The sequence below is a fragment of the Marmota marmota genome, unplaced genomic scaffold (assembly GCF_001458135.2).
Source record: "Marmota marmota marmota unplaced genomic scaffold, marMar, whole genome shotgun sequence".
Classification (NCBI taxonomy): domain Eukaryota; kingdom Metazoa; phylum Chordata; class Mammalia; order Rodentia; family Sciuridae; genus Marmota; species Marmota marmota.
The window spans coordinates 4525868-4538793 of record NW_025999942.1 but is presented as its reverse complement, the minus strand read 5'-3'; the positions used below and the strand labels follow the sequence as shown (position 1 = coordinate 4538793).

The 12926-nt window shown below is 35.2% G+C and overlaps 1 protein-coding gene and 1 long non-coding RNA gene across 2 annotated transcripts; both read right to left on the bottom strand.

The window, feature by feature from the left end:
• Positions 1–393: 393 nt before the first annotated feature.
• Positions 394–11942, bottom strand: LOC125616291. The gene is made up of 3 exons (XR_007346917.1): positions 11901–11942; positions 3581–3586; positions 394–502 (listed from the first exon to the last, which is right to left on the bottom strand). It is a non-coding gene; the product is annotated as an uncharacterized LOC125616291 (long non-coding RNA).
• On the bottom strand, positions 1145–1669 carry LOC107153315 (calmodulin-like). The gene has a single exon (XM_015498839.2). The coding sequence runs from the start codon at positions 1491–1493 to the stop codon at positions 1149–1151; it is 345 nt and encodes a 114-aa protein (XP_015354325.1). The 5' UTR covers positions 1494–1669; the 3' UTR covers positions 1145–1148.
• Positions 11943–12926: the final 984 nt, after the last annotated feature.

The following is a 12926-nucleotide window of genomic DNA, read 5'->3' as shown; positions in this document are numbered from 1 at the left end:
GCAATTGCTATAATAAAAAATTAAACTTATGGAAAATATCTAAAAAAATTAACAATTTAATACCAGAACTATACAGCTACTTTTCACATTTTTTTATTCCTGCCACATAATTTAACCATGTGCTTGAATCAGATTTTAAATAAGGTCTGTACAATATAATAGGTGCCTATGTCTTTTATTATTTTTTTTAATCTATGGATTTTCTCTTCATTCAATTTTTTATTATAATTTTTATTGGAAAAAAAATATACAACTTGGAATGGATTTGAGGCAAATTGTGCCATAAACAGATTTTCTTTAAGTGGCTAAACAAAGTTTAAAAAGGAAGTAATGATAAAAGAAAATGTTTCTGGTACAAAACCAGCAGTACAAAAAATAGTGTATGAATACCTAGATAATATACCCGTTTTGCAATAGTGCAACTTTTAAGTACATATTGTTGACTGTCCATAGTCCACGCAGAGTTATAACTCCACACTTCAACAACAACATGTGACAATTCCTAAAAAAAGGCATAACCCAAGGCTGAGGTTGTGGCTCAAGTGGTAGAGCACTTGCCTGGCATGTGTGAGGCACTGGGTTCGATCCTCATCACCACATAAAAATAAAATAAAGATATTGTGTCTGCTGAGAGCCATAGCCAAGTAGGAATGACGCATGGCATTTTTGGTTGAAAGGTGACTCCGGAGGAGGGATTTCCTGTTGGTAGTGTGTCCCTGGAGAAGGCCGCGTTTGTGGCATTCGTGGGAGTTTTGGAAATAAAGTTTGTTCCTGCTTGAGTGGCTCGTGATTTTGTGCCCAGCCAGACTGCAGCATGTGTCTACCTAAAAAAGTGAAAAATAAGTATTAAAACAAATTTAAAAAGGCATAACCCAATTTGACCAACTCCATCTTAAGTTTGGATGTGCACAAAGGCTTAGATATATCCAGAGTAAGCCACATGCAACATGTTACTTGATCAGTTTTCTAAAATAAGGTTTCAGGACAACAACAGTAAGATAAGGGAAGAAAACATGAAGAAATGAAGTCCTAATTATTATACATGCATATTTTTTTGACAGTAGAGGGAAACTCTTACAGATAAGTTACAAAGAAAAGGCAAATAAATGATTTAATACAAGAAATTTAATACATTCTGTACAATGTCATCACTCTGCTGTCATCATTTGTACAAACTCTTCATAGTTTACTTGACAATCACCATCAATGTCTGCTTCCCCAATCATTTCATCAACCTCTTCATCTGTTAACTTCTCTCCAAGGTTTGTCATCACATAGCAAAGCTCTGCTGCATTAATACAGCCATTGCCGTCCTTATCAAATACCCGGAGTGCTTCTCTAATTTCTTCTTCACTGTCTGCATCTTTCATTTTCCTTGCCATCATTGTCAAAATAAATTCAGGGAAGTCAATTGTGCCAATACCATCAGCATCTACTTCATTAATCATGTCCTGTAACTCTGCTTCTATGGGATTCTGCCCAAGAGACCACATTACAGTTGCCAATTCCTTTGTTGTTATAGTCCCATTCCCATCCTTGTCAAAAAGTGGAAAAGCTTCTTTGAATTCTGCAATCTTCACTTTTAGTCAGTTGGTCAGCCACGCTGCAAACACTTCCGGTTTCTGAGACATGACCACACAACCACTGGGCTCACTAGCTCTGCTCAGACTTCACTCAATTTTTTACTGGCATTTTCTTTTTAAATTTGGAAACTCAATTGTTTATCATACAGTGTTGCGCATCCCTGTAGTGTCATTTGATACAATTACTCTGCACTTATATTTCCTGGAAATTGGCACAGTGAGGATCAATACAACTTTCTGCTGTGATGGAAACATTTTATACACCATCCAATACTTTATCCACTACCTATCTACATATGGCCATTGGACATTTGGAACTGTTATTCATATGACCAAGGTACTAATTTTTTTTTACTTTATTTCATTGTAATTCACTAATTTCCATTTAATAAGCGATAGATGGCAGGCAGCTACAATATTAAAAAGCATAGTTCTCAAATCTTGATCAGATTCTGAGCAGAGGTTTTTGACTTTCATTTTGTTTTTGGTTTTCTTTTTTCTTTTCTTTTTTTAAATGTTTATTTTTTAGTTGTAGATAAACACAATACTTTTTTAAAAAAGAAATTATTTTTATGTGGTGCTGAGGATCGAACACAGGGCTGCACATGTGCTAGGTGAGCGTTCTACTGCTGAGCCACAACCCTAGCCCTCATTTTTGGTTTTCTAACATGATTACTTAATATGCAATGTTGTATACTTTTCAGGAAGAACATACTCTCTCTGCATCTCAACATTGATGATCGCTTCTTAATCCATTAATTCATTAGAACTTCCAAAATTTGGTCATTTTGGAAAATATGAACATATATAACAATACATGGAATTATATAATGAACTCCATGTACATTGATCCTCTTCTACCTGTTGCTTCAGTTATAGCCCCACTCACTTTCCTTCCCTCCTGTATCATTAAGACAAATTCCAGATGTATAATTTTATCTATAAATACCAGGATTTCTAAAACCTAAGGGGTATTTTAAAGTGATCATAATCTTCACGATCAAGAAAAAAGTTAACTTTAATTTACTAGTTCTCAAATTGTCCCTTCTTTAAGCACTTAGTTTTCTCTCCAGTTGCTGGTTTGACAATATGATCTTCTTTACATTTCCCAATCTAGACTAGGTGCCCATCATTTCTCCACAGTTTGGTATCTTTTCTTTACATCACCTTAGAGGATATATAAGATCAATGTGATTACTCAATGGTGATATTAACCTTGTTCATTTGGTTAGAGGAGTATTTGCCAGGTGTTTGCCACTCTAAAATTATATTTTTTCCCTTCTCATAATTTATTCTGCAATGGAGTCCCTGAGTCCAGCTCACTCCCAGAAGTGGGGTATGGGATTAAGTTGCATCCCTAAAAGGGAGATGGAATCTACATCTACATATACATATACTATCTGATTTGTCCTTTCTCCACTTATGGTTTATGTATTCACTTATTTGTATCACTATGGGTTCACCAATATTTATTTTATACATTGGATTGCAAACCAATACATGTTATTTATTTTGTTGATCAAATTTTTCCAGCTTTGGCCTTTGAGAGCTCTTAAAGGTTAACTTCCATGTCCTTTCATGTGTCCCACTCTTTTCCTCCTTCTTTTTAGCACTTCCTTGCTTTCTAGCGTTATAAGATGTTCTAGGCTCATCTTGTATTTTGCCTGCCTAAGCCCTAAAATCAGTCATTTCTCAAAATAATAGGATTTTGGCATGTAAAGTTATGTGAGAGAGGCTATTATTTTACTTATGGCATTTTCAAATCCATGTGATAAATCCTAATAGCATGTGTATGTGTGTAATATTCCAAAAATCCTGTAGAGATTTGAGTTTTGATCTATCTGATATAACTGCTTCTAAAGAAATTAATAGGTGTTGCACTTCCATTTCGAGATATACTATGCCATCTCTCATCCACAATAAAAAAATATGAATCATACAGAATGACTTCTGGTCTTGCCTGTCTGTCCAGGGATGTATTAACTGAGACTTACTACGGAAAACTCTAAAATAATTTCTAGTAGAGAGTCAGTGTTCTCAGTAATCACTAAAGATTGAAACATACCTACACATCTATAAATATTCCCTGGATTACACAATAACACTATAAAACCTCTGAAGTAGGCTTGTCTCCAGATAAGATGACATTGCACCTTGAAAGTTCTATTGGGTTAATAAGATTTTCATATTTAAAAGGTTACATTTGGAACAATTCAATAAAAAAGCAGTTTTCAAAACAAATCTATCCCAGAAAAGCAACCTGAGGCATCAACCATTGCCCTATCTCATTCACTCTTATGACTGTTGCCAAATCCATTGACTTTATAGATGCTGATTTCACTCTGCTGATCCTTTCAAGTTTTTAATTCCTGGAATTTCCTTGTAAGAAACTGGTTCACTTTGTTAAAAATAAATAGCATTAGAATTTTCTGTAGGATGCATAATTAGCCAGTTTCCTCATCAAGTCTGCAATTGCCAGCCTCAGTAGGGCCCATAATGTGCCTTCTCTGTCCTTCACACATCCCATTGACTATGTTTCCCATTCTCCAAAGCAGCAATTCAAAACCTTCATCACTATAAGCTCCCAATGCAACACTGCTTATGTTCTTATTCTCAGAACATCATTCATGTTCCAATAAATTATGGACAAGAGACCACCAGGTATCACTTTCTGTATCAGCTAAGTAGCAAGCAACAGAAACACGTTGTCCAAATTAAGTAGAAAAAGGAATTTGTGAAGAGTTATTGGATAGCTCATAAGTTCTAAAAGAGAAAGACAGAATCAGAGTTGAAAGTTATAGCACCAGCACCAAGACCCAAAATAGTGCTACCAGATGGTCCCAGGAAGACACCACTGCTGCCGCTGCTGCTGCTAGTTTCAGACACTACAGCTTGTTGCAGAAACACAATTAACTATAATAGAGGTCACAGGATGTAGCTTCTGAGCTGTTGTCACTTCTTCCTGGGAAAACTGGATGCTAACTGTTTCTGCAGTACCCCTATAGGATGGGCTCTACAGGGCCCTGGGTCCTTGATCTAAAAATTGAAATGCTCTTGGAGTGGAAGGATTCCTGTTTTCTGTAATATTTTAAACTTCTAATGTGCAGATATTCTATGTGTAGTGATACTATTATTTTAGATATTTGCTTATCTGTTTTATGCATACATCTTGGCTGTCCTTACAATCCCTCTTCTTTTATCTTCCACTCTTTTCCTCCCATTCCTGGCATCCCTTTCATAAGTTTCCTAGCCCCTCTTCATGAGTTACATTCAACAATTCTACCCAATTTAAAAAAGGCTAACTATGGATGGATAGGTGGATGGATGGTTGGATGGAGAAAGGCAGGAGCTAGACCATGCAAAGCAGAGCACCTGCCCAAAATTCACAATCCTGAAGTCTCAAATAGGATGTGTAAAGAACACAAAAATCTGAAGACCAGCAGAACCAGATGGTAGCTCTGAAATTATGCATAGAGTGGATTTGGAGTAAATTATAATATTGTTAAAAAATATTTTCTCCTGCAGAAGTAGGATACCTTACTGCCCCGTTGGCATTTAGTGTGCCAATATGACTTCCAGTCTGAGGAGATGTGAAAGTGATGTGTATCACTTCCCAACAGAAGTTTTAAGACCCAGTGAATGAATCTATCACTTCTGTTTCTCATATACCATGAACCTTACCACTTCTATAATAGCAGCTGCTCCTGGAATAATGCTAACACTGAGTAAAGGCAGAACTGGTTTAAGAGAGGTACAGCATGAACTAGGAACTCTATTGGAAGCCACTGAAAGGTGAGGCTTGATAAAAACCATAACATAACTTGTAGGAAGTGGCTAATAGAGGACCGCTAGGACTGATGTGACAAAGCTCTCAGTAGACAGAGATACCAGCCCAAAGGATACCTTTTACATGGGTGATATTTTTAGATCTTTTTAAAAATCAAAAATATGAATGATCAGTGTCTTGATATCTACACCAATGTATTTATTCATTCATAAGAAAGCAGTTTTTGAACAATGTAAAAATACTTTTCCAAACCACAATAATTGTCAAGAGGAAGAGGAAACAACAATAATGTTTACAAAAACAAACCTCACTCAAGTGTGAGAGAGTTTTGAAGCAAATGGGGTGCTAGCGTGGCCACTCTAAAAGTGGTTCAAATATCAAAATATTCAATTACATATAATAAAAAGAAAAAGACCAAGAGGTACCTGAAAGTATTTTCTTTAAATAAAAAACAAATATTTTTATCAATACATACTTACCTGCAGCAACAAAAATATTCATGTCCCTGGTCCTCCCTGTAAATACAAAAATACATACATACATACAAGAAGGCATTTCAAAATAATGTCTCTTTGCCCAGCACAGTGGCACATGCCTCTAATACCAGTGTCTTGGCAGGCTGAGGCAAGAGGATTACAAGTTCAAAGCCAGCTTCAGAAATTTAGTAAGGCTCTAAGCAACTTAGCAAAATCCTATTTCTAAATAAAATATTTTAAAAGGGCTGGGGATATGGATCGATGGTTAAGTGCCATTGGGTTCAATTCATAGTACCAAAAAAAAAAAAGTCTCTTTATGAGCTCTCTGATATGAGGGCCTAAGGAAGACACAATTTCAACTTTGTATATTCCTGACAGAGAGGTAAAATTGAATAGAACCATGAGGAAATATCAGAAAACCTAAATCCAGAAACATTCTATATATAACTGACCTAAACTTTTTTTTTTCAGTACTGGAGATTGAACCCAGGGGTCCTAAATCACTAAGCCATATCCCTGTCCTTTTTAGTTTACTTTATTATTTATTTACTTATTTTAAGACAGGGTCTCATTAAGTTGCTTAGGGCCTTGCTAAATTGCTGAGACTAGCTTTGAATTTGAGATCCTCCTGCCTCAGCCTCTTGAGTTGCTGGGATTACAGATATACACCCCTGTGCCTGGATATACAGATATACACCTCTTAAAATACACCTGTCACATAAAACAAAGTTTGAGGAACTATTTCAGATTAAACTAAGTTAAAGACACATGGCAATTGAATTCATCTTGGATTTTTTTTTTTTTAGTTGTAGATGGACACAATACCTTTATTTTATGTGGTGCCGGGGATCGAACTCAGTGACTCATGCATGCTAGGCAAGTGCTCTGCCCACTGAGCAACAGTCCCAACCCCTATCTTGGCTTTTCTTTAGTGGGTGTTGAGACATTGGCAAAAATTGAATAAGAAAAATTAGATGAGGGGCTGGGGATGTGGCTCAAGCGGTAGCGCGCTCGCCTGGCATGCGTGCGGCCCGGGTTCGAACCTCAGCACCACATACAAACAAAGATGTTGTGTCCGCGGAAAACTAAAAAATAAATATTAAAAATTCTCTCTCTCTCTCTCTTTAAAAAAAATTAGATGATAATATTGTATCACTGTTAATTTTTTAAATGTTTTCATCAATTTTTTTATAATTTTATTTTACTTATTTATTTATTTTTTTATGCAGTATTGAGGATTGAACGCAGTGCTTCACACATGCTTGGCAAACACTATACCACTGAGCCATAACCCCAGCCACTCGGTGTTAATTTTGATTTTGATATTATATTGTAGTTTAACAGACTTTCCTTGTTTTTAGAAAAAACAAATTGCAGTAATTACAGGCAGTAGTGAAGTGGTAAAAAATGTATGAGAATCCTTTGTACTATTCTTGCAGTTTTCTATGGAACCAAAATTATGTTAAAATAAACTATTAAGTAAAAAATACAATGAAAGTATTGGAATAAGAATAAAAGATTTTATTAAAGGTATTGATCAAAAGAAAATCATTTGAAGCTAACAGAATCACATGTATCTTCTTATCATTTGGTCAACTAGTAGGAAGTATGTAAAACTGAAATATAGCTAAAAATTTTTGCATAAAAATATGATGATAATACAATAATGAAACCACTGGCATACTTTACTTCTTTTTTCTAGTTTAGGTATGGTTTTTTCATGATTTTCTCTTTTTTATTAATGTTTTATAGCTATACATAATATTAGAATTCATTTGAGATAATCATACAAGCATGGAATATAATTTGCTCCATTTTAGTCCCCAGTACTTCCTCTTTCTTTCCCCACCTCCCTCCCACTGTTCCCCTTCTTCTACTCTATTGGTCTTCCTTCTAGTTATTCATAGTTTTTTAAAATTAGTGCTTTATTGATATAAATAAAGGTGAGGGGCTGGGGTTGTGGCTCAGTGGTAGAGTGCTTGCCTAGATCGTGCGAGATGCTGAGTTCTACCCTCAGCACCAAAAATAAATAAAATAAAGGTATTGTGTCCAACTACAACTTAAAAAATTTTAAAACAAGGTGAAATGCACTGTGGTATATTCATACATGTACATTATTTGGTCAGTTCCATGCCACTGTTCTTGACATATTTTATTTTTTTAAGTTTATTTTTAAGAAAGATGTATAACATTTTATTTCAAATTTATCATTAAACAATTAATCTTTCTACATTTCATATAGTATATGGTTTATTTTACATAATATTTTTATATTCATTATATCTACAAATGATTTGTCATAGCATTTTTAAAAAATATTTTTAGGTATAGATGAACACGATATCTTTATTTATTTTTTTATGTGGTGCTGAGAATTGAACCCAGTGCCTTACACATGCTAGGCAAACACTGTACCACTGAGCCACAACCCCAGCCCTCTTGTAGTATATTTTTCATATTTATGTATTTATAAATGTCACATTTGATGTTTGAATATGACTATACACTTTGTATTTGAAATGTAAGATATTTAGTTCCACTGGTGTTCATTTGTTTTTGTTTTAATTTTGGGGAATGAACCCAGAGCCTCATGTGTGCTAGGCAAGTGCTCTACTGCTGATCCGCATTCTCAACCCTCCACACTGAAATTTTTATTGCTCACATTTTTGAACAGTTTTAATTTAGAAAGTCTTAGTATGATTTGGGCATTTAGCAAAATAATATAAAAATTGTGAAACTGCCATTTTTCTCCGGTACAGTAATCACTGTTCATGTCACTAGCTTATGACTTTAAGTCTGGGCTGATACATCTGCTGGGCCAAGGTCAGACATATGCTGTTGACCTAGAAGCAACAGAGGCTGGGTAACAAAGTATCTGAGGTAGCTCTGGTACCATCTTTTAAAAAATTGTGGTAAGAAAACCTTACATGTGATTAACCCTCTTAAATTTTTAAGTGTGCAATACAGATTACTTCTATAATAATACAGTATTATTAACTATACTGTATCTATAATACAGTATTACTATTAACTATAGGTCAATGTTATATTGCAGATCTCTAGAACTTATTTTTCATTATTGAAATATTATACCCATTGAATAGCAGCTTCCCATTTCCCCTGCTGATAGGCCCTGACAACCACCATTCCATTGTTTGTATGTGTTTTGACTATTTTAGATACCTGATATGTGGAATCACGTAGTTTTTGTCTTTGATTGGCTTATTTCACATGTCATAATGTCCTCAAGGTCCATTCATGTTGTTGCATATGGTGGATTTCCTTCCTTTTTAAGGCTAATATTTAATTGTATATCTGCATTAAATTTTCTTTATTTATTGTTCATCGATGGACATTTTTGTTGTCTCTGCATCTTGGCTACTGTGAATAATGCTGCAGTGAACAGGGAAATGCAATTATATTTTTAACATTTTGACTATTTTAGATAAATACTCAGAAGTGGGATTGTTGAATCATTTTATTTCTACTTTGAATGTTTAAAAGAACCTTCCTACTGTTATCCATAGTAAGTACATGATTTTACATCCCCACCAACATTAGATAAGGATTCCAATTTTCCCACATCTTCACCAGTACTTTTTATCTATTTTTTTAATATTTATTTTTTAGGTGTAGTTGGACACAATACTTTTATTTTATTTATTTATTTTTATGTGGTGCTGAGGATCAAACCCAGGGCCTCGCTGAGCCACAACCCCAGCTCTTGTTATCTATTTTTTAAAAATATTTCCATGATTTGGATCTGGAATGTCCTCCAAGGATTCATGTGTTGACAGTCTGATCTCCAATTCATCCAGGTTCAAAGGAAGGGTTTGAGTAAATGAATTGTGAAGGCTCTGACCTCGTCAGTGATTAATCCACTGATGTAGTAATAATTTGATGGCATTATTGGAAGGTGGTGACACTATAGGCAGTGGGACCTAGTTTGGGGAAGTAGGTCTCTGGAGGTATGCCCTGAAAGTATGTCCTGGAGGTGTGTCCTCTGTCTCTTTTATTGCATGTTCTCTCTCTCTCTACTTTCTGGTTGCCATGAGCTGAGAGTTTTCCTTTTCCAAACCCCTCCACCATGATAGATTGTCTCACTGCATGCCCAGAAATAATGGATCTGGCCGATCATTGTCTGAAGCCTCTGAAATCAATCTTGTCTGCCCAGCCCAGCGGCATACACCTGTAATCCCAGCAGTCTCGAGGCTGAGACAGGAGGATCACGAGTTCAAAGCCAGTCTCAGCAACTGTAAGGCACTAAGCAACTCAGTGAGACCCTGTCTCTAAATAAAATACAAAATTCAGCTGGGGATGTGCTCAGGCTGAATGCTCCTGAGTTCAGTTCCTGGTACCTGCCTCCCCCCCAAAAAATAATAAATTAGTTAATTTGTAAATAAACAAATCTTTCCTCCTGTAAGTTGATTTTTTCAGGTATTTCATCCCAGTGACAAAATCTAACACATCATACTAAGAAGGGAAAAGTGTTATCTCATTGTGGTTCTTATTTGAATTTCCTGATGATTAATTACATTAAGTATCTTTCATATACTTGTTGACTACTAGTATGTTTTCTTTGGAGAAATGTTATACTGATACCGAGACCCTCAAATAACTGTCAGACCACACATTGCCATTCCAATTAAGCCTTTATTGCTGGTCAGCAGCAGACACTCTACTCTCTAAAAGCAAGATGGTAAGAGTGGCACACCACCTTCAGTTTGCCCTCATACTTAAGCCAAAAAACACACAAAAGGGACGTTAGGGGGCTAAGCCAATGCAAGCAAGCCAAGTCACAGAAGTGGGAGATTGCTGTCAGGCAGCAGTAGGCTCAGCCAATCAGAATAAGCCCAGTTACCCCAGTTACAGAAACAGGAGCCCAGTTACCCCAGTTACAGAAACAGGAGCCCAGTTACCTCAGTTACAGAAACAGAGCCCAGTTAGATAGTTCCGTGTTCTTGAGGGTTTCCACAACAAAAGGAAAAACCACTTGCCCCAGTCATGACTTTTCTAGATGGCATGGCTGTTTCACAAAATGGAGTCACTAAACAAAATGGAGTCATTATAGTCAAGACTTCTATCTCATCACAGAAATGTCTATTCAAGTTCTCTGCCCATTTTTAAAAAGTTATTTGTTCTTTTGCCATTGAGTTGAGGGAGTTCCTTATATATTTTGGATATTAACCCCTTATCAGAGGTTTAGTTTGAAAAATTTGTTTTCTATCCCAATGTTGTCATTTTGTTTTCTAATTGTCTTCCTCTGCAGTTCAGTTGGATTTTGGCATGAACTTTTATGTACTCTTAAAGATTATTTTGGGGGGCTAGAGTTATGGCTCAATGGTAGAGTGCTTGCCTAGCACATGCAAGGCACTGGGTTCAATCCTCAGCACCACATAAAAATAAATAAAATAAAAGGGTTGTGTCCATCTATAACTTGAAAAAAATTTTTCTAAAGATTATTTTTGGCCAGGTATAGTAGCACATGTCTAGCAACTAGGGAGACTGAGGCAGTAGGATGGTAAGTTCAAGGACAGTCTGGACAACATAGCAAGACCCTGTCTCAGAATAAAATATAGAAAGGGTTGGGGAAGTACTTCAGTGGTAGAGCACTTAGGTTCAATTCCCTAGTACCAAAACAAGAAAAAGGAAAATATATATGTATATGGACTTTTACTTAGATTATATTATTTTTAAAGTTTGTTTTTTAAAATTTATATTTAATATATGCAAATTATAAATTCAAAATCTTCTATCTTTAACTTTCAAAATCAGTTTAAAAATTAAATTACATTTATGTCAGTCACTTCTAAGGAGACTTCATAATTTTTGGTTCTTTTTCAAACTTCAGTACCTTCAAAGACTTAAAAATTTTATAAAATTAATTTTTCTAGTTTCATTTATCAATACTTCATTTGTTTAATCGGAATCAATAAACAAAGACTTTCCTGGACCTCAATAACTCCTATGCATTTAACAGATTAAATAGGGTACCTAAAATATTCTTAATTATTCTAGTACCACACATAAATTGAGCAAGCTATCACCTTAAACGCTCAAGTCTGAAGCAGTTACTGAATTTTGTATCCTGGATTGGAGTTAGAAGTCTGAACAAATTACCTTATAAAATTACATTGAATATTAAATATACACATATTCCTTTTGACACAAAATTATCAGTATGATGGTTCTAATTCTCTTAAATATTTCTATGCTCACTTCAAAATCTTCTGGAATGGAAAAAATGTGTTTCCATTTGGAAAAGATGGTTACTATCTCAGCTTACTGTGGTTGCCAACTTAATGTGGAAAATAATTACTGTTCCAATTAATTAGTGATTTTTGGCCTGGACACTGTTTGAGTTGTCAGCAGCCATACTGGATTAAATGAACCCTATTTTATTAGGTGCTATTTTAAAGCTGTTGAGTCATGAAGTTTAAGACTTAGAAGTGAGCTGGTCTAGTAAGTCATAGATCTCAAATTTATGCACTCAAGTACAAGACACAGTAATTTCTCCATATGCTCAAAGAAGTCTCTAGCTCCTTCTGAGGTTTATCATGTGAATATATTTTATGTTTCTTTGGATGTTGAGAAATATAAATATCTTTTATAAACATAGCTTAATAGATAACAGCTCTGTTCCTAAAATCAGACTGTCTGGGTAGGCATCCAACTATGACTACGGGCATACTGTATAGTATTTTTTCATGTAGGTTTTCACATGTGTAAAAAATAAAGATGATAGCAGTACCTACCTTATAGGACTATTATATGGATAAAATCAGTGAATATTTGTAAAGCACTTAGGACAGCGCCTGTGTGTGTTAGTCAGCTGAACAATTTAGAGAAGGAAAGTTTGTTACACAATGAATACTAAATAAATACCGCAGGTAGGCAGAAGAGCCTCTGGTGATTTATACTCACTGTTCAAAAGTCATGACACACCATCTTAGATACTAGAGTGCATGGTCAGTTTTGTTCAGTATTCGTTTCTTTTGGGGTATATGGTAGCACAGAGGAATCACCAAGCAAATAATTGATTAATGATTAAATATTTATACTAGAAGTCAAGTTTTCCCC

Excerpts from the sequence above, each read along its gene's own strand:
- LOC107153315 (XM_015498839.2), bottom strand. The coding sequence starts at position 1,493 with ATGTGGTCTCTTGGGCAGAATCCCATAGAAGCAGAGTTACAGGACATG.